Genomic DNA, 25809 nt, shown 5'->3' with positions numbered 1-25809 from the left:
ACCCCAAACAGGCATGTATTCTTTCCTGGTACGACGTACACTTTGGATTTATGAGTCTGGTTAGCGAATGTCACTTTGCATTTTAATTCTCCCTTGAACTCTAATCTTTTGCCGCACACACTTCTCGCCGTCTTTCTGGTTTTCGTTAATTCAGGTCGACCTATCCTTTTCCATATATCTTCATTTATAATACTAATATCTGCACCGCTATCCAGAAGCAATGTAACCAGATGTCCATTTATCCGAAAATCAACATATTTCCGTCTTTCGCAGCTTTTTTCTTTATTCATGCGAAGCGTATTTACATTATCGGTCCCTTGTCTTTTCTTCTGGGCACAGTATGTTCCCTTGTGACCTCTGAGACCACATTCATAACATATTTTGTTCCTAAACCAGCAGGTCTTATTGTTGTGTCTTAAACTACCACAACATTTACACTTTAGCTTTGGGTCTTTGTATCCTTTAAGGATCCTGTGTTCTTGGGACCTGGATTTTCTTGTGGTCCCTTGCCTTTTTACTTGCTGCACCTTAAAAATATTTTTCTCTTCAATGCGAGTGTTGTCTTTCTTTATGTTAATCAGACGTTGACACTCTTCAGTGACTTTTTGCAATGTTATGTTAGGATCCGCCTCCATAATTGCTAGGATCCGTGAACGTATATCTTTGTCCCTTGGTGCTGTGAGACCTTGTACAAAGATTAAACATTTAAATTGGTCTGCGGAAATTTCATTCAATTTAAATGATTCGCATAAACAGTTCACAGTGCAAGCATATTCTAGATAGTCTTCAGCTTCTGCCTTCTGAATGTTCAAACATTTGTATCTAGAGTGAAATAGGCTATCCCTTTTATCAAATATTTTCGACAAGGTACTAATTGTTTCCTCGAACGAAACCTCCTCCGGTTTTTTTGGTAGAATTAGATTTGCATACTTGGTGTTTTCATCAGTACCCAGTTTTTGTAGTAGCAGGGTAACTTTTTCCTCATCGGTCCAGTCTAAACATCTTTTCGTAAAAATTGTTTCGTATCTTCTGTAGTATGCAGGGAAAGTAACACCAGTATCCGGGGAGTAACGAAATTCCGTTAGTGAATTTGAAATACCCTCGGCAGAAAAATTAGTCTTCTTCCCGGTCGACGTTAGAATTAGCTTTTCTAAATTCTTTTGCTGTGTCGACATTTGTCGTTGTAGTATGTTTGTTTGTTCTTGTTGTGCCTCTAAAGTTTTTTGTGTTCTTTCTTGTTGTTGTTGCAGCTGTTGCTGTAGCTGTTGTTGTTGAATTTGTTGTTGTTGTTGTTGTTGCGCTAAAAATTGTTGAGTCATTTTTGTCTGTTCCTGGATGCTAAGGGCTAGAGCCTTAGTTAACTCTGCTAATTGTTCCATGTTAGCTTCTAGTACAAAAATGTCTTTTCGAATTCTACACAATAATTCCAAAGAAAAATCGTAAATTTACGTATATCGTAAATTAGTAGCAATATGCAGACACAACACGTTTCAACAAAGTTCATCCATAGTAATTCAACAGGCTTTGTAAAATAATTCTTTTTTTTTCTTTTTTTTTTTTCAACAACGTAAGTTCATACACAAAATATTTCTTACTTCCCACGACAAATAGTTCCAATTATTTATATAAAGGCAATAACAAACAATTAATTTTCCAAAAAAAAAAAAAATATATGGCTGCCGTTCCCACGTGGCATAAAATGGTACAATAGTCGTTGTATTTATATTTTTTCTTTCGAAACTCGTAATCCTTTAGTGTAGTTTCGAATTCAACTTGCGACCATTTTTTTTTTTTTTTTTTTTTTTACTTGTCAAAATAAATATAAATTCCACTTTACCTTGAACATGTTTCTATAATTTCTTGTGAGTTCTTTACGAAGAAAAATCCGTACTTTTCGCTACTTTAGGTAGGAAAAAATTTTTAAATTCATTGACGCACGTGGTCAAAAATCCTTGTGTAGTTTGTTTTTTTCGTAAAACAAAAAATCCTTGCATTGTACACAGTCCTTGGTACGGTAATTTATCTCTGTTAAGAGAAAGAACATCCTTTCGTCGCCATTGTTATATTCCTAAATACTTAGGAAATAAAGACAAACGTGAGTTACACCGAGTGGTATGTGTAATGGGGTTTATTTATAATACAGAAACGTAAGGCTGCTCGCCTAAGGTAAATAGAAGTACATAGTAACAAGTATGGGGAAGAAAGTCTGATAATCAACACGTAAGACTATCCGTCTTACTGCGACTGCTTGTCTGCCGCTGTCTGCCGCTGTCTGCCAAACAGTCCAATATATATATACAGTTTGTAACCGGTGTATAGCCAGTTATGTTCCTTCACAACAGTCTCATATTCGTCCAGGGGTTAACTTCGACAAGAGACTGATATCCATCGAAGAGTTGTAAAACTGGAAAGTGAACCAGGCTTAACTGTACAAAAGCTGGCTGAAGATTGCCAAAGAATCATATCAAGGACTCAAAGAACACCAAGAAGCTGGTATTGCACACATAAAGAACATACACAGAACTAAGGGGTACTCTCCAAAAAACAAAACGGAAACTAGACGCTATCTTCCACTTAAGCACGAAATACAAGGTACCTAGAAGCCTCCAACCTCTTGTTTTCACTGCGGAAACTTGCATTGATCAAAGGATTGCCTTTTTCGTTCCAAAGAATGTTTTAATTGCGAAAATCTAGGACACACGCTCACACTGCAAATGGCAGAAGAAAAGTAAAATTCGGGTTCAACAGACGAGAATGAATAAGAAATACGAAAATAACAGTCGAAAATATGTCTTAGTTAAAATTTTAAACAAGGTCATTAAATTACAGTTAGACTCAGGGTCGGACTTCTCGATAATAAATTTACAGACGTGAAGAAAGTTAAATAGGCCGACTATGCATAAAACTAGCAAGTCATAAAAAACGGTAACTGGAGAAAAAATAAATTCTGATGGAGAACTAACTACAAATGTCACTTTTAGTGGAACAACAAAAAAACTTACATTATTTGTGCTCAAGAACACAGAAAATTTGTTTGGGACCGATTGGTTTCAGGAATTTAATCTATGGAATGTACCGAGCAACACTTTTTGCCAAAAAGTAGAATCGTTTTCTATAGAAAAAAACAAGAACTTAAATTGGATCTAAAAAAGCTTTTTACTGAAAATTTTTCAGCGGGCTTGGGTAAATGTAGGAAAGCAACAGCCCAATTTGAACTGAAACCGAAAAAAAAACTTTGGAAGGATGAGATGCAAGCACATAATCACCTGCAATCACTGCATCAACTTGCTCTCTCGAATTCACAATAGTACTAGTAATAATTTATTTTTTTAAGGGATCATCAGTTGTTTACCATAAAACACTGTTTCAGAGATTTAATTTGACGTTCAAGATCTAGCCTTGTGAAGTTTAGGAAATTCAGTAATAGAATTCATATCCTAAATAAATATGCATGACTATTTTGGATAAATTTGTGTTCAAAGCTATCCCGGTGACTAAACTTATCCAATAACTTGTTAAACTATATTTAATATCCAATTTATTTATAATAAATGTCCTCCATTAATATTTCACGATAAAAGAAAAATAATTTATCTTACCTTAAGAATGTCGAATCCAATACGAAGGTCTTCTAATTGTCGGTCGAGTGGCATTACTTCCATCAAAGAAATAACCACCCAGGTGTAATCAGTTCGGTGAGACAGATCAATAATATATTGCGGATTTCTCCAGTAGATATCTAAAAAGATAACATAATATTTCGCGTGTAACCATAAATTGGCACCACAACAAATGAGTGAGAAGGAGAATGGAAAGACCGAGAAGAGAAGTACTAGGCAGATCTCTGGTGGATGAGTGCTAAGGAGATGCTTTTTTCCACCCGAATTCTAGTGAAGAGGAATGGTCGCCTCTAACGAGAAATCAATGGTAAGCGGCTGTTAAATAATGCAAAATCATCTGCAATAGTTATCGAAAGAGGTAGAGTATCGAAAATTGACAATGGCCTATGTGGCTACTCCTGATGACTTAAAAAATAAGATAAAAAAATACAAAAATAATACAATATTTAGTTGTTTTTCCTCGTTTTTGTACCGTCTGTTCATGTTCTTTTATGTACGTGTGATCGTGCATAATAACTCTCACGTAAGATAAACACTATCCCTGTGGCAAAACCACAGGTAAAAAAAATTCATGGCTTGATGTTGCCACAAACACCACGCCGTGAAATATGCAACACAAATAATACGCAACGTAGAACTCAGTGATTACGGGTGCTTCCTCGGTGGCCTCTCTAATTGCAGGTACCAAAGCAATGCAGATAAAACACAGAAGAACCAAAGTAACCAACATCGACCAAAAAACGGAAGGAAAAAAGGGACATAAAAGAGAATAAACAGGTATTGGAATGCTATTACAGAAGTCATCCCAAAAATTGAGGATATCGCAAACGGATGAAAGAGTTATGGGGCATATTCAGTGACTACCATTCATAAGAACAAAGAATTGCAGACTAAGCGAAACTTATTCCCAAGAGAGGTTGGCATTCAACACTAGAACTGAGTAAAATACATCAAAAGAGAAACAAATAGAGCCCCAAACATAAGAACTCCAGAGGTAGGAGACCTGCAAAACATGGAGACTGAGATCTATGTAATAACAGTAGAAAAGATCAGGCAACTTATGAACGAAGAAAATAAAAGCTCCCATCCTTAAAGAACGAGGAGTTAAAGAAACTAAAAACTGAAACAGAGAAGGTGAATTAACCCCTCCCATATATCCCAGCAGAATCCATTAAAGACTTAAACAATTTAATTTATGTAGGTGTCTATACAGTAAGTATGAAGTTTAAAGTAGAGAAAAAAGCGGAGAAAGAAAAAGGACCAATAAAATCTGGATGAGAAGTGAGACTGGAACCCAGATCGACAAACATAAAAAAGAAGTCAAAAGGATAAACAAAATGAAAACAACTAAAAGAGTATAGAAAAGTAGAAATGTGACCAGTGGGGGGGAGAGGCTCAACAAGAAACAGGAAGAATTGAAGCAAAATTAGCAGCAAAAGAAAGGAAATTAAGACGATACTAATACAAATCTGAACAATGCAAGTAAAACAGGACATTTGAAAAGAATGAAAGCCAATTCTATCAATGTAACGGAGGAAAAACACGAAGAGAACAACCGTACCCAACAGAAACAAAACGCTACTGGAGTAAGATATGGGAAAGGCGACAAGATCATAATAGAGATGCCGGATGACTGAAAGACACGAAGTAAGAGTCACAGAAAGTCGAAGGAACAGAAGAAAAGCAACAAGGAACCACACCGAAAAATGGCTAACTGGAAAGCACCAGGCCAAGACGGAATATACGCATATTGGTTTTTAAAAATCACAGCACTATATGAAAGATTAATTCAAAACCTGAAAAAATTATTTATCAAGTAGACGTGCCAGAGTATCAGAATGGATGACAAAAGGTGGAACCTCACTGGTGAAGAAAAAAACTCAGAAAAAGATAACTATCGGCCAAAAAATGTTTATCTACAATGTGGAAAATGATTATAGCACAACTGAGGGAACAAACTTATCATTTCTTTTATAATCGCGGACTACTCCCAGATGAACAGAAAAGAATGCTAGAAAGGAAAAAAAGGAACACATGACATATTATGCGAAGACCAAAGAATTCTGAAGGAGGTTAAGAGTAGAAAAAGAATTGAATAGACTATAAGAAAACGTTTGACAAGCATGAATAATAGAATGCCTGAGAATGTACAAAATACAAGGTAGGATAATCAATTTGATTGAAAATGCAACGAGAAGATGGAGACTTGAACTAACAGCTGGTGGACAATACATAAGTGAAATAAAAATGCAAAGAGGGTTTTTTTAAGTTGATTCCTTATTAACATCACTGTTTATCTTAGGCATGATGCCCCTGAACAATATACTAAGAGAATGTCAAGCCGGATACAAGGTCACTAACACAGATGACAGAGTAAACAACCCAATGTAAAGTGATGACCTTAAACTCTTTGCAAAAACTAAGACAGAACTAGAGACTCTAGTAAACACAACCACAATTCCTAGCCAGGATATCCGAATGGAATTCGGTATGGAAAAGTGTACACTGCTGACAATGAGGAGGGGAAAACTGAAAGCAACAGAAGTTATGATAGGAGGTATGGACCTACCCAATCAAACAGAGATGAGGGCACTATGGGGAACATAATAGCTAACAATTCTTGGGAGCTCTGGAATCGGACCCATCAAAGCAACAGAAATAAATAAGAAAATTGGAAACTCAGAAGAAGAAAACTCCTCGAAAGTAAATTATATATTCGAAACCTAATTAAAGGAATAAATACATGCGCAGCGTCATCAGTAGTATTACTCTGAACGGGTTATAAGCTGGAACAAAGGAGAATTGAGGCATAGCGACCAAATGACTATGTTAAAAGGAAAAACATAGGAAGAGGGCGAGTTTTTATTGAAGACTGTATAAATAACACAAAAATAGAATTAGAAAAATACATAATGTAGAACACTGAAAGAATAATTACTGCAGCAAGAGACAAGGAAGAAACAAGCAAGATAGAGAAAGAGGAGAGGAGAAATAAGACGAGGAAAATGAGAAGATAAAAAGCTACATGGGCGATTCATGGGAATTACAAAAGATGAGGGTAACGAAAACACTTGGAAATGGCTACAAAAAGAAAACCTAAATAGGTAAACCGAATCTCTAAAAACAGCCGCATAAGTTAACGTGATTACAACAAACCACATCAAAGCAAGGATCAACAAGACACAATAAAACAGCAAATACAGTCTCTGCAGACAAAGAGACGAAACAGTAAACCACATAATCAATGAATGCACCAAATATTCCCCTCCAAATATAAAAATTGTACAAGTACAAACCAGTAGCAATACTGCAAAATAAAAGTCACAAGATCCTATGGGGCATGGATATAAAAAAGGATTAACACCCAAGAAAGAAAACTGGATATCATAATAGTTAACAAGAAGGAACTCCTGACACATTGTAGATTTTGCAATTCAAACAGATCAAATACACAGAACTGGCCAGAGAGCTCAAAAGGACCTGGAAAATGAAGGAAGTTAAGATAACGCCTCTGAGCACTAGGGACAACACCGAAAAAAAATTGAAAAACGAATGGGAGAGATTGGAATCATAGAGATGGCTGAGAAGATACAACGGATAACAAGAATGAAAACTGCAGAGATGTTAAAGAAAACATTTGGATGTTGAGACTAATACCACACATTAACTACACAAACTGAGCACACAGAAACGGTTACAAATGTAAAAAAAAAAAACTACGGAACATCACATGGAATCATGAAAACTGAAACTGTATAATTGTAAGATACCACCCCTCTATCTTGTGTTGTGTGAGTGTCACTATAAACTGGTACCACATCAAATAATGCAGAAAGTCAAAGAGAATGGAAAGACCGAGAAGAGAGACACTAGCCAGATCTCTGCTGGCTGAGTGCAAAGAAGACTTGTAACTTGGGGAGGCTTATTGCCACCCAAATCCCAGTGAAGACCAATGGTTGCCGTCAACGAAAAAAATCAACGGCTGTTGCGAAAACGTAAATTATTTTGTAAAGATTATCGAAAAATGTAGAGAGTACTAGCAATTTAGGGATACTTGTCACGCAAACTCCAGAGAACACCACAAGTTGTTTTCAAAGAGCAACTTTTGATTATTGCTTGTGTGACTACTCTTAGTCAATAAAATATTAATAATAATATTGATATTATTATTATTAATAATAATATTGATATTATTATTATTAATAATAATATTGATATTATTATTATTAATAATAATAATATTGATATTATTATTATTAATAATAATATTGATATTATTATTATTAATAATAATAATATTGATATTATTATTATTAATAATAATATTGATATTATTATTAATAATAATGATATTATTATTAATAATAATATTGATATTATTATTAATAATAATATTGATATTATAATTATTAATAATAATATTGATATTATTATTATTAATAATAATATTGATATTATTTTTATTAATAATAATATTGATATTATTATTATTAATAATAATATTGATATTATTATTATTAATAATAATAATATTGATATTATTATTATTAATAATAATAATATTGATATTATTATTATTAATAATAATAATATTGATATTATTATTATTAATAATAATATTGATATTATTATTATTAATAATAATATTGATATTATTATTATTAATAATAATATTGATATTATTATTATTAATAATAATATTGATATTATTTTTATTAATAATAATAATAATTTTTTATTATTCATTTTCACCCAAAAAAGGCACAGTGCCACTTTCATGTAGGGGCTACTATCGGTTACATAGGTTGCAGGGATATTATGAAGAGGAATGAGTAGCAAGATGTTTGTTCACATTACGCTTGAACTTCTGCATGTCAGTACAGTTGAGAAAGCAGAATCTCGGACGGGAGTTCCAAAGTCTTGCAGTTTTGAGGAAGAAACTAAGGCTTTCTTATAACTAGGGATCTCTACCGTGAATAAGTGGGACATCTGCTTGTCGGATTTGTCGGGGGTATTCACGTTGAGGGGGTACAAGTGCTTGTAGTTCGTCAGAGCATTCACCATTAAAGTACGTGTAAAACAGGCAGAGGGATGCAATATTGAAGCCTATATGACAGTTCAGGACCTATGAGGTTGACGACTCTCTGTTTAACCCTGGTCAGGAGTGAGAGACAAGTAGCAGATGCGCCAGCCCAAATGTGACAACAGTACGCCATACCTGGGCGAATGGTTGCCTTATAGAGGTACAGGATACTCTAATAATAATAATAATAATAATAATAATAATAATAATAATAATGAAATTCGAATCAAAAGAAAGGTTGAAAAAATAAGTGTTGAAACAATCTCTGACCATTTGGCAGGAATTGTATAGATGGAAAGGCTTGTCAAATTATTATCGTATGATGTCGATCCATAAATGTGTTTCTGAAATCATGTGCTATTTTTCAGTCAACCTAATAATATGGTGAAAATTTAAAAGCGCATAAAACCAATATAAACAAAAACTAGCTGGAACAAAATGTAAAAGTTTCTCGCAATCACATTAGTTATCTTTAAAAATGCAATTTTGAAATATCATAGTTCTATTAGCTTATCAACTGGTTATTGTAAGTCTCTTTGCTATACTTTGATTCTACTGTGAGCCTCTGCAGTTGTCTACAGTTCAGTTTACGCCATAATCTTTTGCTTCAGATACTTTCTCTGTGTAGAAAAATAGATAAAAAGTATTTACACTATATTCTTGAAATAATGTATATATCTATAAAAGTGAAAATGTCTGTGTGTGTGTGTGTGTGTGTCTGTCCGTGTGTGTACATTTTCCTACTTAATAACTCTATCAATTTTCGGTCTACAGACTCGAGATTTGATATAAAGCGTATTGAGATTTGGGAAAATCTTTTTGATCGGTTTTTGGCCAGAAATTTGGCTGTTAAGGGGTCATGGTTCAGTGATTTGTCCTTTGAGAACACTACCAAACTCCTTCGCCAATTTTGGATCTAAACACTTGAGATTTAAGATATAGGTTCTTTGGACATGGATCAAACTTTATAATTTATTGGAATCTAAAACAATAAATGCTAAGAGGTCAAAATTGGGGGTAAAGTTTTAAAAATTGACCTCTATGGTCTCTACCAAATTACTCAGCCAATTTTTAGTCTAAATATTTGAAAATTTACATAACTGTATTCACACATAGGGTAAGGTTTTTAATCGGCTTTTGGCCGGAAATTTGGCTGCCAGGAGGTCAAAGTTCAAAAGATTTTACATTTGCGGTCTCTAGCAAACTATTAAACATTGGAACTTTTACATAAAGGGTACTCAGACATGTAGCAAGCCTTTTAATCAGTTTTTGGGCGAAAGTTTCGCTGCCAAAACGTCAAGATTGAAATAGTTGACCTTTGCAAATTCTACCAAACTCCTCCGCCAATTTGGGGTCTAAACACTTGAAATTTTAGATGTAGATTACATGCACATGGGTCAGACATTTTAATTTAATTTGAGCCCAAAACAATAAATGTTAAGGAGTAAAAATCGGGGTCAAATTTTTTTAAAAATTTACCTCTGCAGTCTTTACTAACTTTTCTCTATAGTAGTTAAGGAAGTCTATTATATAGAAAAGTATTACTGTACATATGCATACTTTTTATATATACATATGCACATACAGTTATGAACAGTACATAGAGCCCGAGCAAAGTCAAGCTGAACTGCTAGTTTTAAATATTTGAAAACGCCTTTCGTTACTTTTAAAGATAGGTATACATTTAGTCTTCTTGATTCCATAGACGTCATGAAGATGTAATGCTATCCATCCATCGAGCGCGGCCGCAGCCAAGATTGAACTCACTACACGAGTTTTGTAGTGTAATTCAAATCTTGTCAGTAGCTGAATACTTGATGCTTCGCCAGGACTATCAAGGGTATTTTTTATCGTGACGCCATCTACTACTGAGTCCGCGCCAGTTTCTCAACCTGGTATTTTACCTGCTATACTGAACTGGAAATGCAAAAGACGAAAACAAATTGTGAAAAAGAACATCAATAAAATAATTTAGGTGACTGATAAGAAACGAGTGTACATCAATCAAATGCCGAATATCATAATCTTATAAACTGAGCATAGTAGGTATCTTCGCTATATTGCTCTCTATATCATCGTTCTACAATAGTTTCTGATTTTGTCAGCAGATAAGTTTACTGTGTAATGCTTTGCTCTTTAAAGAGTATTTTATACTATGTGTAGTGTACAAAATAGAAGGCTAATCTAGACTAATAATCTTAAGCATTATAAAACGGTTTTTACTTATGGGATTACATTTTAAAATGCGGTGGATCAAATATACACGTTTAGTCTTCTTGATTCTAGACAAAATGTAATTTTTTATTGGACTCAGAATAAAAGATACAAACAAAATAGTGGAAAAAATCTAACCAACATCAATGTTTTATAACAAATGAACGTACTTCCAGCAAATACCGAATATGTTCAAATTGGTCAAGAGTTTTAAGATAAAGATAGAAAATAATATTTTCATATTAAAACTCAAACTTCGACTCAGTTTTTAGAAAACTATATATATATTGAAATGATACATTTATGATCTGCTATATTTATGGTCTGTAGTTATATACACCAGCGACCATGTTAGTAATAATTTTCATTATGTATATTAGAACGACTAGCGATTTTTAGGTACATTTAGTTTCAGTATATTTGAACCCTTAGCGACTTTAGCTACTAAAACTCTCCCATTTTAATGTTTTCACGAGTAAATTTGATGTTTTGTCACGGTTCTGTCAAAAAGTGAGGCAAATAATATTTACGAATTGCAAAGTTTATTTATTGCTACTGCTGATTGGTGGGTAAAAGCCATGCCAATTATATATATTAAACTGGTAAACTATATCAACACTTAAAACATCTTGTTGACAGTATTTCAAACTATTATATATAAACATTATAATGTGCATTCATCATCTAAATAATCACGTTGACACACAGTTTAAGCAACGTTAAGCTTGACCAATACCAGATGGGTCACAATTTCGTAATATCAGATGCTGTATGTAGGATTGTATCGACACTTTCGGCAACTTCTGCATCCCAACTTGTGTCTTGTTGTCTCGACCCTGTTCTGCTGCTTGATCAGGCTGGCTGCGGAAATTGCAACAGATCGCGGACGCGCATATGACAGCCGCAGCAGCTGTATGCAAATGACCATGAGGGATGAAGGAAAGAAATGTAAAAAAAAAGTAGCCGGTGTGGACAAAGAAATAGACGTGTCACACACGTGGGTCGAGGCCGACAGAAACAGACGCATCCTAAACATGGTCGGACAAAGACAGAGTAAGCCTGTTTGATACGGCATATTCTTTTTAATCATATGTGAGTGCGAAAAGACTTTTGAACAAGAGACAACGCGTTTACCTGGAAAGTACTTTTAAATAAATGTTTGTTGTTTCACTGAAACAAAGTAGTCAAATTCTTTCTTTGCCTTTGTTTCCTTGCGATTATCTGCATACAACGGTTGGTTCCCGAGTGTGTGCACGTACCGATAACGTTACAAAACCAGCTTCACTTTAAACTAACGCGAATTATTCATTAGCCTTAGTATTATCAGATGGACTTTGTTGTTTCGACGGACGAACTGTTAAATTGGTTCTCACTTTAACTTAGGACTAATTTAATTTACCAAATTTCCATTACTACGATATTGCGCCATTGACTACTGTACACTCCTTAATCCTTATCCTCAAGTGGTTGCTGGGCCTTGAAAAGTGGTGACTCCTATGTAAAAAAAGCACTAAGAGAGAAGCAATTATTAGTTAAAACACGTAGAGAAAGAAAGAAGCTATTATTACGTACCTTTTTCTACATCTGATCCACCCGATGATATATTTTTCACCCATCGGTCTTTAAAGATGTGGGAAGACCACTTAGATTTTTGAGCCTGTAATTAAAATACACAGAATAATTCTGTCAAAATTTGATAAATAATTTCACAAAACATTATATATATTATAAATAGTATCATGCAATGTAGTCAATCTAGTCACACACGTTCCTATTATTATTATCATTATTACATAGACACCTGTTGTAGACAATGTTTAATCATTTATCCAATTATCTAGATAATCTTTCATTACAAAAACTCTCTTTATACTTATAGTATGAACATATATTGATATCAAATAAGCTACAAAGAAACGCTCATTGTCAGAATTAGCTTACCGACAAGTAGGGGGGAGGAAAAAAGTTGGAAGTCTTGCAACGAAATGTCGACGTTGCTTACAAGCAGTCTTTCCTTGTAAAAGTAACAGCTGAGTAACGATGGCCGAAGTGTAGTCTGAAAGACAACAACAACAACAACAACAACAACAACCGTAGAACGGCCACTCCTTTTATATACTCAAACTCTCTTCAACGAGATTCACGCGTGACTGGAATGTCTATTTAACTTGTAAGGAATAAGCACCCAGCTTCTTTGCTTAACGGACCACCTGCCGTGTTGGTCACAGTTACCAGCATTCCTTTCTTCCCCACCGACCTACCCTCGGTAAATCAAACAATTTAAAATTCTCACACCATGTATTGTTTCCATTCTTTACACAATATAGTATACTAGAAGATGTACCCGGCGATGCCCGGTTTTATTCGTAACATAAAATTCCTTAAAATAAATGAAGTAAAAAAAAAAACGAACGAAACTGAGACGTGTGCATGCGAGTATTATATTTTTTCTAAACAGTTCACTTCTTACACGTGAAAAAATATACTCGAGCTGAAATAGAAACCAATACCTAAAGTCAAGTGCGATTACCATTAGGCCAGTTTGTCACTAAAATTAAAAATGTTTTACAAACCTACTTATTCTTAACATAATGTGAACGATTTCTGCCTGCGTAATCGTGAAGCAGTTAACAAACAGATAAAAATCAGATTACTCTCAAATGTCAATTTTTCAGTTTTGCCCACTTAGCAGTCATTTTTTCCGGATGTAAGTCAATCAAAAAATGTCCTCATGTCTGAATACCTATATACTAAATTACAACTGTGTAGATGAAAAATCGTTGAGTATGTAGGTTTAGATGCGTCTTCACACACACATTCTCACTTTTATAGATATATAAATTAAGTGTTAATATTATACATGTGTAGATGTGCAATAATAATATCTGTATATGTGAATTGCATATAATATCACAAAAATCACGTACAAACACACACAAAAAGAAAAGTTCCCGCATGCGCACACAAAAGATGCAGGCTTCTCTTGTTGTTTCATTTTTTTATTTACATCAGTCGAATTTCTAAGAAATCAAGAGATCCCTTCCTGGAACTAACACTTGATCTCTATCCCATTACAGTTCTCCTTGACCTTTCAAACACTAAGTTAGTAAATAAGTTGAGAATACAAATTTCTTTTTTTCAATTGACCATTTTAAGTCATAGTATACTTTTCTTGTGGTCTTTTGGTCCTATTCGATTTCTAGGACAAGAATTTTCTTTTAAATTATCGCCCCATTAGCCTCCTCCCGCTTTTCGCCAAAATATTTGAGTCCTTAGTTAATCAAGCCCTAGTCCAGCACCTAACAGCTGCTAAACTCCTGACTGACAAACAATATGGATTCAGGCAAGCCCGTTCAGCAGCAGATATATTAACTGTAGTTTCTGAACGTATATACCGTTCATTGGATAAAACAGGGGAGGGTAGAGCGGTGGCCCTTGATATATCTAAGGCTTTTGACAGGGTATTGCACGATGGTCTTCTAAGGAAAATTAGATCATATGGAATCACTGGAAGAATTCATAATGTAATTAAATCCTTCTTAAGTAATAGAAAAATCAAAGTTGTCCTCGACGGTCGTACATCCAAACAATATGACATAAATGCGGGAGTACCTCAGGGGTCTATCCTTGGACCTCTATTATTCCTGATATTCATAAATGACCTCCCTGATAAAATTGTTTCGGAGATGGGTATATTTGCCGATGACACCACTCTCTATAACAGATATTAGGGGAAAACAAATAAACACATATCCAAGGAAATGGCAGAAACACTAGAGGATGACCTCCAATCCGTAGTGGAATGGAGACAAAAATGGTTGGTCACATTCAATGCTGCTAAGACTAAGCTTCCTTCAATAACTACAAGAAACCTTCTCTACCACTAATAGCAATGGCCAAGAACACATTGCCTGAAAGTACTTCTTTTAAACTCCTCGGCCTAACGTTTACAGGGAATATGAACTGGAATAGATACATTGAGAGCAGTGCCAAGTCTGCTGCAAGGAAGGTTGGCTCCCTCTACCGTGCTAGAAAACTACTTACGCCTGACAGTATCCTATACCTCTATAAGGCAACCATTCGCCCATGTATGGAGTACTGTTGTCACATCTGGGCTGGAGCATCTGCTGCTTGTCTCTCGCTCCTGGACAGGGTTCAAAAGAGAGTCGCCAACCTGATAGGTCCTGAACTGTCATCTAGGCTTCAGCCTCTGTCCCATCGACGAGATGTTGCATCCCTCTGCCTGTTCTACAAATACTTCAATGGTGAATGCTCTGACGAACTGCAAACACTTGTACCTCCCCGAAGTAACTACCTCCGACAAACCCGACAAGCTACTAAGTCTCATCCCTTTACAGTAGAGATCCCTAGGTGCAAGAAAGCCTTTTACTCCAATAGTTTCTTCCCCAGAACTGAGGGTCTTTGGAACTCCCTTCCGGGATTCTGCTTTCCCAACTGCAATGATATGCAGAAGTTCAAGTGTTATGTTAACAAACATCTTTCTACTCATCTCCCTTCATAATGACCCCGCTAATTAAGTCCCTGATAGTAGCCCCCTGCTTCAAAGTGGCACTGTGCCTTGTTTGGGGTGAAAATTGAATAAAAAAAATAAAAAAAAGTATCCAGCTTCGTGCTGTTACTTAATGTTACATCACTTAGAGAAGCTGCACCATTCCTCAGAAAAAAAAACTAGCATGGGCTAGCCACACCGAGGAGATCTTATTTGTGATTTTAAATATTTAGTCAGGGTTAACTTGTAGGGAAAAAAGATCCTTATGACAAATTTTCCTGAAAAAACCCTTTACAACGAGAGATCTTAAACACTTAAGGATAGTGTTTAGAAGTAATCAACTTTGCACATATGTGTGTTGAATTGTCATTTGAATTCTTCTATTTCTTCCGTTCCAGCGACTATCTGTTTTGCTCGTTTTGTTTTGTTCTTTTTTCACTATATATATTTCCGTCTATATTCATGAATATATTTATATTTTTATTCATTTAGATTGTGACACCGTAATCTAATTTATCTATTAAATTAAATTAATTAATTTTATTTTATTCCTCCGTCCGTCTCCTCTCCTCTCTACTGCAAATGTTTATCTTAGTTTTATCATATATATATATATATATATATATATATATAAATACATATATATATACATATATATATATACATATATATATACATATATATACATACATATATATATACATACACACACACACACACACACACACACATATATATATATATATATATATATATAGCAAAACTGGTAATTAGTAAAAACCTGAAGAAGGTGATCAATATTATTGCAGAGCAAATGTATATATATTTTTAATACCGTTTTGTCTGTTTTACTTACACATGTTTCTTCTACCGGATCCTATTTGGGATCCAGAATCTTCGTCAAACTTTTTATTTTCATTGTCTTCTTCTAATATTGTCTTTCCAAACTATAATAACAACTTCTGTCCAAGTCTGACGAAGTTGCTGGATCGCAAATACGATCCGGTAGCAGAAACATGTGTAACTAAAACAGATAAAACCGTAATAATATATATATATGTATATATATATATATATATATATATATATATATATATATATATATATACATGGACAGCAAACCATTATCATCTGAAAGGCGATATATATATATATATATATATATATATATATATATATCATTATTAATAGTAGTAGTATACATATAATCATTGATAGTAGAAGTAGAGTATTGATCTCTTTAGACCTCTATGTTCAGAGAATGTTGTGCTTTTCGTTTTTCAGTACTGATTATGGTTTATGTGTGAACTATTTTCTATAGGTTTAAAAATATACTCCTTCTCTTGAAGATGTTCTTATATTATTTTTAGAACAGTTTGCTAGATTCTCTTATTATATGGTTTATTGTTTCGTCTCTTTGTCCATTGAGTGTACATTTGAGGTTTCTTGCTTTTAGTCTTTGATTTCATGTACCTAATTCTAATCGCATTATTATTATTATTATTATTATTATTGATTTTATTATTATTTTTATTATTAACTAAGTAACTGAAAAATGTGGTATCTTAAATAAGCATGTCAAAATTAAATTATTATATAAGGAAAATCATTTTTGAATAATCAATTAATTGGAAACGTAAAACAAAACCGTGTGTTTTACTTACATCGGGATCTGTTACAATTTCAGAAAATGCCGATTCTTCTTTGTGGCAGAAAACGATCGAATCAAACTCAGACATGAGATCTTCAATATTCATCCTAACAAAAATAAGAATATATATATATGTATATCTATATATATATATATATATACGCACATACAATTGACGAATTTAGAAAAATGTAATACGCTTTAGTTTCTGCTATAACATACTTATATAGACATAAACTAGCAAATGTATTCGAATATAGGAATTTTCCCAAGCAGTACAGTGACTACGATATTGCTAAAAAGATTTTATAATTATTTTTTATTTGTGTTCTATTTCCGTTAAACAAATATGCATTTAAATAAATATTAACCTATTCATATTTGAACATTTACTTTAATAAGATACATTTCTCTACTTGAATTATTGCTTTCTTCAAGAGCAACACATTATATCTAACTATCTGGTCGAGCTAATTGCGCGGACCAATGTGACTCTCTTTCTCTCCAGATTTCCCTGGCTTCCACTGTCTGCCTCAAATCTTCAGGATGACTGTTGGCGTCATCTGAAATTTGCTGGATGTACGTGGATCTAGGTCTCCTTATGCTCGTACGCCCGTGCCGTAGAGTCCACAGCAATACTTTTTCACCATCTCTTGCTCGCTCCTCTGGCAGTGACCATCAAATCGTAGACGTCGCTCTTTAATGGTAGTAGATATGGATCGCAGGTAGGTTGCCATAAAGTTGCTGTTTCGTGCGATCATCTTGCCAAAATATATTTAATACTGTTTATAATATACGGGTGTACTTGACGTCTAGCTTTCTTTTTAATCTTTTGGTGAGTGTGCAACACACGGTCGTTTTTAATTATTAATAGATCTCGTATTATATGAGCGACAGTTTCATAATAATTAAGATTATTTTATTTCTGGGAGGTTCAGTATTATTAATTTTTCCGTTTATTTATATGCTTTCCCTACAACATATGCTATAAAAGATATTAACAACAAATAAACTTTACTCTTTTACTTCCTGAATTCAAGTCAAATTAATTTCGTGAACTATATAAGCATCATAATTTACAAATGACAAAATAATTTGCAAAACTGTTAGAGGAAATACGGCGTTTTCTGTTCGCTTAACGTTCCTTGTTTCAGTTTGGTTCCATTTTTTTTCACGTAGGTACATTCCATGTATGCTTGCGTGTTTATTTTTGTATGCTCCAACACATATTTTGCCGTCCCAGCAGACACAGGTTAAAGACTAAAGATACAGAAAAATAAAGCAAATACACTGACCTTCAGTTCAGAGAACTGAAAGCGATATGAAGGAACATGAAGGAAGTCAGTATAATACCAGTACTTGTAGGAACACTAGGAAAAATTCCCAAGACCTGGAAAAAAGACTAAGATGAATTGGAATGAAAGGGAAGACCAGGACCGTGTAAGGAACAGTAATGATAAAGCAGTAGAGATCTTAAAGAAAATCTGCAAATGGTGCAACCCGCACACATAAACTATGTACACTAACCAGTTAAGTGTATAAAACAATCTAAATGAACTTAAACTTTTAGATATTACATCGTGTATAAATAAAAAAAAAAAATAATAAAATAAATAATAGATAAATAAAAATAAATAGATAAAATTTAAAAAAAAGTATAAATCTTGGCTGATACCACAAAAATAGTGATGAAAGGTCAAGGGGTTTGAAAAGATATAACAAAGAAAACACAACTCAGACCTCCATGGAAAGAGTGCAAACAGAACTGGGACCTTGGAGAGAATCCCAGTGAAGACTAATAGTCGCTTCCAGTGAGAAATCAATAGCAAGCGAATGTTGCGATAACGCAAAGTCATTTTCAAAGATTATCGAAAGAGGTGAAGGGACTGGAAACTTGTGGAGACTTGTAGTGAACCAGATCCAAGAAAACAACACCGGTTATTATCAATGAGTTATCTCTGATGATGACTCGTTTAGAAACTTTTAGGGAGTACATATAATAATGAAAATAAATTCAATAATGATGCTGAAGCGATACTATGTAGAAAGGAAAAAAATTAAAGGACAATAGATATTGAAGTCTGCGAGGAGGATACAATAAAAGAAATAGCAAAATTATAACATACCATAAGAAACAACTACCGGCAAAACGCCAATATAAAGAATGCGGCTAGTAGCGAAGCGTGAACGAAGGATTGAAAAACAAAGTAGGAGAACAACAAGCAAATGAGTGCATTATAAGACTAGCCAAGGAAATACGATACCAAAAAAGGCCATTATAACAGAGATCCGGAAACAATAACCAGATTACAATGACCTGTACTGCAGCCAAAATAGAAAATAAAACAGCAAATGCAGAGAGCTATTTAGACAACACAGTAAACCACACCATATAAATAAATGCAGTTAACTACTTCAAAACGAATATAAAAACGGATAAAATTTGGCTGGCATTGTGCAAACGACGTTATTATTAATTTGTAAATAAATGGTATAGACACAAGCTGAATCATGTCTTATAAAATATATAAAGTCTTTTCTTGACATACAACCTAATAACCTCAAGTAAATATGTGTATTATAACCAATGTTTTCCTTTAGGACACAATTTCGCTATTAGGATATAATTTTTTTTCAGATAAGATGCTTGACCATTAATTTTGCATTAAAACCATTAGGTCGATAGGTTGACAACATATAAGGTTCCAGATCATCAGGGATGTTTCCACGTGTTAAATAGTTTGAGGAAGGTTTAATGCTTCTTTTAGCTATCTTCATACGTATTTCCAGATATAAGAAAAAGCTCGACTCATCCTATAAAATAGTATTATTTGACTGGTCCTGTGAAAAAGAAAACTGGTGTAAAAATTCATCCTCCCCCTAAAATGTGATGGCTTGAGCATCGGATGTTATCACACAAAATAGTCGTGAAGGATTAAGGGAAACGAAAATACCGAATAAGTAGATTACTAACGAGATCTCCACTGGAAGAATGCAGAGAATGGTTGGAACTTAGAGAAGTTTATTGCTACCCAGACCCTAGAGAAGAACACTGGTTGTTGCTATTTATCGAAAGAAGTGAAGAATCTAGTAAAACTTGCTGTCACTCAGATTTCAGGGAGCATCTTCGAATAATGTAAGTGACCAATCATTCATGACCTATTGAAATATCTGAGGAAATAATAATAATAATAATATTAATAATAATAATAATAATAATAATAATAATAATAATAATAATAATAATAATAATAATAATAATAATAATAATAATACCAAAATTCTCCTTCGTCTCTGACAGTTATTCCAATTTTCTTTCGATCTTCTTCGGAGAACTTGGCCCATTCTCCTGACCTGCAAAGAACAAATAGTAGTCTTAAATTTTGTAAATAACTCGCAAACAAAATGCACGAAGCATGCATAATCTCGTATTCTATATGAATAGGAGCGTGCGTTTACACATACTGCTATGCCTGGTCACTATCTGGAATCATACTTTTAAGAGCTGTATAAAGCTACAGGTTACACTAGGCTAAGTGTATTTAGTCAGTTAAAGTAATTTAAACTTATTTTTATCATTAAATATTATTTCGACATGAAAACAATGGCGACGAAAGTTGGTAAAGTTGTTATTGAAATAAATGTTTGAATGGACAATGTAATTATGATTGTACATTTCCTTGATAAAAAAAAACCCAACGAAGCAACATTAAAAATGTGAACAATAAAAAAATACTAGCAATTGCATTTCCTGTTATCAGATAAAATATTTGTCACCGAGGATAGAAATAACATAATCTTGTTTCCATACTTGCCCATTGAATGTTTTAGATGTTTTCAAGAAGAACGATTGAGGCGAAGGAGTTTTTAGACGTGGGGAATAAAGAAACAAAAAAAGATGTGTCGCAGACGACGACACGTGTCAGTCGATATATATATATATATATATATATATATATATATATATATATATACCAGTGGTGAATAAAAACGGACTAGAGTGCTCAATGTGTAGCCAGAGCAGTATATAGGAAATTTATTACTGTGAGTCCAGAATGAGTTTATATATTGTTTTAACTAGGGGAAAATCCTCAAAAAGAAGTCCATCTATGAATTCTGACGATGCTAGTTGGATATTTCCTCGTCTTTTTGAGGATTTCCCCCTAGCTGAAACAATATGTAAACTCATTCTGGACTCACAGTAATAAATTTCATATATATATATATATATATATATATATATATATATATATATATATATATATATATATTACATCAGAGTATTGATATAATGTGTTCAATCTTACTTGTCACTCCAAGCTCCTTTCCATTCGTGTTGACCCCATGGGTTTCGTATCCTGATTAATCTTTCAGTCTTACCGGCAACGGACACCTGCCAATAAACAAACAAGAAAAGATACGTAAGATACATCCATTTTGAAGTTTGAAATATAATGCTATTACAAATTTAAACATGTCAGACTAATATAAATGAGATTTAAAACTATTTCAATATTATAACAAAAAAGCAAACTGAAAATGTTAATCTACACAGAATTATCGAAAAGACATTGTAATAATAAGCCCTGCTATGCTATTAAAAAATGTTCCTTTTAGGTTGCTCCAGTTTTCCTCAAACTCTTCAACAAATGCTTAATGATTTTTTCCTATCTGCTGAAAAACTATTTCTATGGCACCAGTTTTCAAGAATTATGGCGAAAGAATTGACCCAATCAATCATCGCTACATTAGTCTCCTCCCTCTTTAGCCAAAATTTTGGAGTCTATCAAAATTAGTTCACCACATCATAGATAGTTAATTCCGACCGACAGTATAAATTTAGGCAAGCCGATTGTACTATAGATATTTTGATTGTCATCTCTGAACGTATACACCACGTACCAGATAAGGCCAGGGAAGCTAGGGCGGTAAACCTATATATATCTAAGGCTTTTGACAGAGTCTGGCCGAGGCTACCGAAAGACAAGACCTATTAACTGAAAAATGACGTCACGTCTCGTGGCAACATCTAGGCTATATGGGACAGCGTTTTTATTTGCACATAGTTTCTTTTACTTAAAGAAAAACAATTCTACATTTTGATATGTGCATTTAGGAGAGTTTGTTTTAATCCAACAGAATATGGCAGAGTAAGTGTTTTCATTAATTAAAATCGTTTTTAATTAAAACTTTATTTAAGTAATTGCATGACCTTTGCCAATAAAAATTAAAGAAATAATCCTTTTATGGATAATGCAGCAAACATTATCTTGAATTTAATTTTTACATAAGAAGTTTTTACAGTCGATTGTCTTGATAGCAAACACTTTTCACTGAGTATTTCCAAATATTTTAAAGTTACGTGTATTTTTCGAAAGGTATTTCATGTGTTCTTGAAACCGAAAACTTAACTTTTCCCACTGCAAAAAGCAACATTTTTGCCTCAATCATAAAGGTTATAACTTCACTAAACTACACGTGACCCGTTGGGTCAGTATATGTTATAGCTAGCTATGGAATTGTGCGTATACAGAATTAATGAATAAAAGTGCAAGTGACTATACAGAATTAATGTATAAATGCGCAAAAATTGAATGCACGCTCGAACGAAAACAAACATGGCGACCAGTAAAAATGATACAGAATGTATTGGATAATACAGCTGTGCTATTAAAAAAGTGCTCAGCCGAAGTAGCTTCAGTTCTCTCCAAACTCTACAACAAATGCCTTAATGAAGCTTGCTTTCCGGTCTGTTGGAAAACTGCTTCTGTTGTACCAGTATTCAAGAATTCTGGCGAAAGGACAGACCCATCAAATTATCGCCCCATTAGCCTCCTCCCACTTTTTGCCAAAATATTTGAGACCATAATTAACCATGCTCTAGTCCATCATCTTACATATGCTAAACTACTGACTGACAAACAATATGGATTTAGACAAGCCCGTTCCACAGCAGACATCCTAACTGTGATCTCTGAACGTATATACCATTCACTGGACAACGCGGGGGAGGGCAGAGCGGTAGCTCTAGATATATCTAAGGCTTTTGACAGGGTATGGCATGAGGGTCTCCTCAGTAAAATCAGATCATACGGTATCACTGGTAGAATACTTAACATAATTAAATCCTTCTTAGATAAGAGAAAAATCCAGGTTGCCCTCGACGGACGTACATCTAAACAATATGATATAAATGCGGGGGTGCCCCAGGGTTCTATCCTTGGACCTCTATTGTTCCTGATATTCATAAATGACCTCTCCGACAACATTGCCTCTGAGATGGGTATATATGCTGATGACACTACACTCTATGGCAGGCACGACAGGAAGACGAATGAACACATTTCTAAAGAAATGGCAGAAACACTAGAGGAAGACCTCCAATCTGTAGTGGAATGGGGACAAAAGTGGTTGATCACGTTCAATGCTGCCAAGACTAAACTAGTTTCATTCAATAATTACAAGAAACCCTCTCTACCACCCATAGCAATGGCCAACGACTCTTTATCTGAGAGTCCATCTTTCAAACTCCTTGGCCTAACGTTCACAGGAAACATGAGTTGGAACAATTACATTGAAGGCATTGCCAGGGCCGCTGCAAGAAAGGTGGGCTTTCTCTACCGTGCTAGAAAACTACTAACACCCGAAAGTATCCTGTACATCTATAAGGCCACCATTCGCCCATGTATGGAGTATTGCTGCCACATTTGGGCTGGTGCATCTGCTACTAGTCTCTCGCTCCTTGACAAGTTTCAAAAGAGAGTCGCAAACCTGATAGGCCCTGAACTGGCATCTAAGCTTCAGCCTCTGTCCCATCGACGAAATGTTGCATCCCTCTGCCTTTTCTACAAGTATTTTAGTGGTGAATGCTCTGACGAACTGCAATCACTTGTGCCCCACGATGTGTGCACCCTCGACAAACCCGACAGGCTGCTAAATCCCACCCCTACACTGTAGAGATCCCTAGATGTAAAAGATATTTTTACTCCAATAGTTTCTTCCCCAGAATCGCTAGACTCTGGAATTCCATTCCAGGTCCCTGCTTCCCCAACAGTACTGACGTGCAGAAGTTCAAGTGTAACGTGAACCGACACCTTGCTGCCCAAATCCCTACATAGTACCCCAGTAGTTGTTGCCCCTGATAGTAGCCCCCTACACCAAAGTTGCAATTTGCCTTGTTTGGGGTGAAAATGTAATAAAAAAAAAAGGTCCTTGTCATTGCCCTTATATTAAATAAAAAATCCTTTATATAAAAGGAGTGTAAACTGTTGAAAGAAAGACGAAAAGAAAATAAACACAAGTAAAGAATGTGCATTGTATATAGCCATCCTAGATTTGTGTGTGTGTGTATGTGTGTGTGTGTGTGTGTGTGTTAACAGCCTTAAAAATATCGGAAAATAATGATTAATTAAGTGATATTGAACGCTGAAAACTTTCAAAGCAATATAATATTTCTATGTATTTTTAAAATGTTTGGAACTTATGCCCCCATCCCACTTCGTTCCTTATTTTTGCTCTTAACCCCGCCACCAAGCTTGAATATTTACTTGGCTCGTTTATTGCTACGTGGCCATGAAGTGCGTGCTCATTTACGTTAAATTTATATCGGAAAATGATCCCCTCACTCTTAAATGCTAAATTTTAATTATTATTTTTTTTAATTTCTGTGTTTTTATATTATCTTTTAAGGACGTTAAAACGTATTAGTATAAAAGTAGATGTTGCTTTCTTTTTAGGGGTAAACTACGATGGGTTAGGTCGTAAAAAAACAAATATTTGTAAATTGACAAAGTAGTTTTTTGGGTGCTAGTGCCTTTCTTTATCCGTGCTATTTTTTTAAAAATAGTATTGTAAGTTTAATTAAAGTTTTATACTATCTGTTTTTATTAAATTGTAAGGATAAAGTATAGAATGGGAACAAAACACCCTTTCCTCTTCATGTTAAGATTAGCTTTCTAAATAATTACATTATTATTTCGGCACGGATTAATGAGTTCACTGGTACCGTTTTTTGTTTTCCTTTACTTTTTTTATATTAGAAAAACATGTTTTGTTTTACATGAGAAAAACATGTTTTCTTTTGCATTTTTTGTTTGAAAACGACTCTGACGTGCAATAAAAAATACAAATGAAAGTAAAAAAAATGACGATGAAAAAAAAAAGCAGAAGGGATTTAGTTTTGTTTTTATTTGCATTTCTTAAACGCGAAAAAATTAACACATATGTCATCGCGCAATCCGAACTTTGCCCTGGTGGGTATGCAAGTAAATATGATTTTTTTAATCTGTTGTAGTTCATGTAATACATGAATATAAAATTTATTAGTATTTTAGTTTCAACATTCATTGGCAGATTATGAAAACGCTATTTACTAATTGCTTATTTCGATGTCTAATTGGTGTGGGCCTCAGTTGTCCATAAGAACGACATGGGAAAACACGTAGTAGGTGGTTTACAAATGTATTAAGCAAATTTATATTTATATATTACCGTAGCTAATCTTGTTACGGAATAAGCATGTCCTTCCACCAATCCATTGGGTCTTTGCCATTCGAGTCCGCCGTCTGATTGCTGCATATGAAAAAAAATAAAAGTAAAGAAGTTAATGTAAGTTTATACTGTGATTAATATTCTGCCTGTACTTGTAACTTAGCACACATTACATTTCTATGAAATATTCTTTACCACATTCAACTTTTTTAAATGTAGAAATACAAAGATACAAGGTGTT

The 25809-nt window shown here is 34.1% G+C and overlaps 1 protein-coding gene across 2 annotated transcripts in view; it reads right to left on the bottom strand.

The window, feature by feature from the left end:
- The window catches only part of LOC145243955 (calpain-9-like), a 136873-nt gene that overhangs the window by 49911 nt on the left and 61153 nt on the right, over nt 1-25809 (bottom strand). For both annotated transcript variants that reach the window (XM_080107082.1, XM_080107083.1), the window contains exons 6-11: nt 25569-25649; nt 21386-21471; nt 20355-20432; nt 17092-17185; nt 12490-12574; nt 3600-3739 (exon numbers count right to left, since the gene is read on the bottom strand). In XM_080107082.1, coding sequence (XP_079963208.1) covers nt 3600-3739; nt 12490-12574; nt 17092-17185; nt 20355-20432; nt 21386-21471; nt 25569-25649 — 564 coding nt within the window. The remainder of the gene's footprint in view (nt 1-3599; nt 3740-12489; nt 12575-17091; nt 17186-20354; nt 20433-21385; nt 21472-25568; nt 25650-25809) is intronic.

The sequence above is a fragment of the Euprymna scolopes genome, chromosome 22 (assembly GCF_053919585.1).
Source record: "Euprymna scolopes isolate OS-2025 chromosome 22, ASM5391958v1, whole genome shotgun sequence".
Classification (NCBI taxonomy): domain Eukaryota; kingdom Metazoa; phylum Mollusca; class Cephalopoda; order Sepiida; family Sepiolidae; genus Euprymna; species Euprymna scolopes.
The sequence above is the reverse complement of the archived record's forward strand: the minus strand, read 5'-3'. Positions and strand labels throughout refer to the sequence as shown.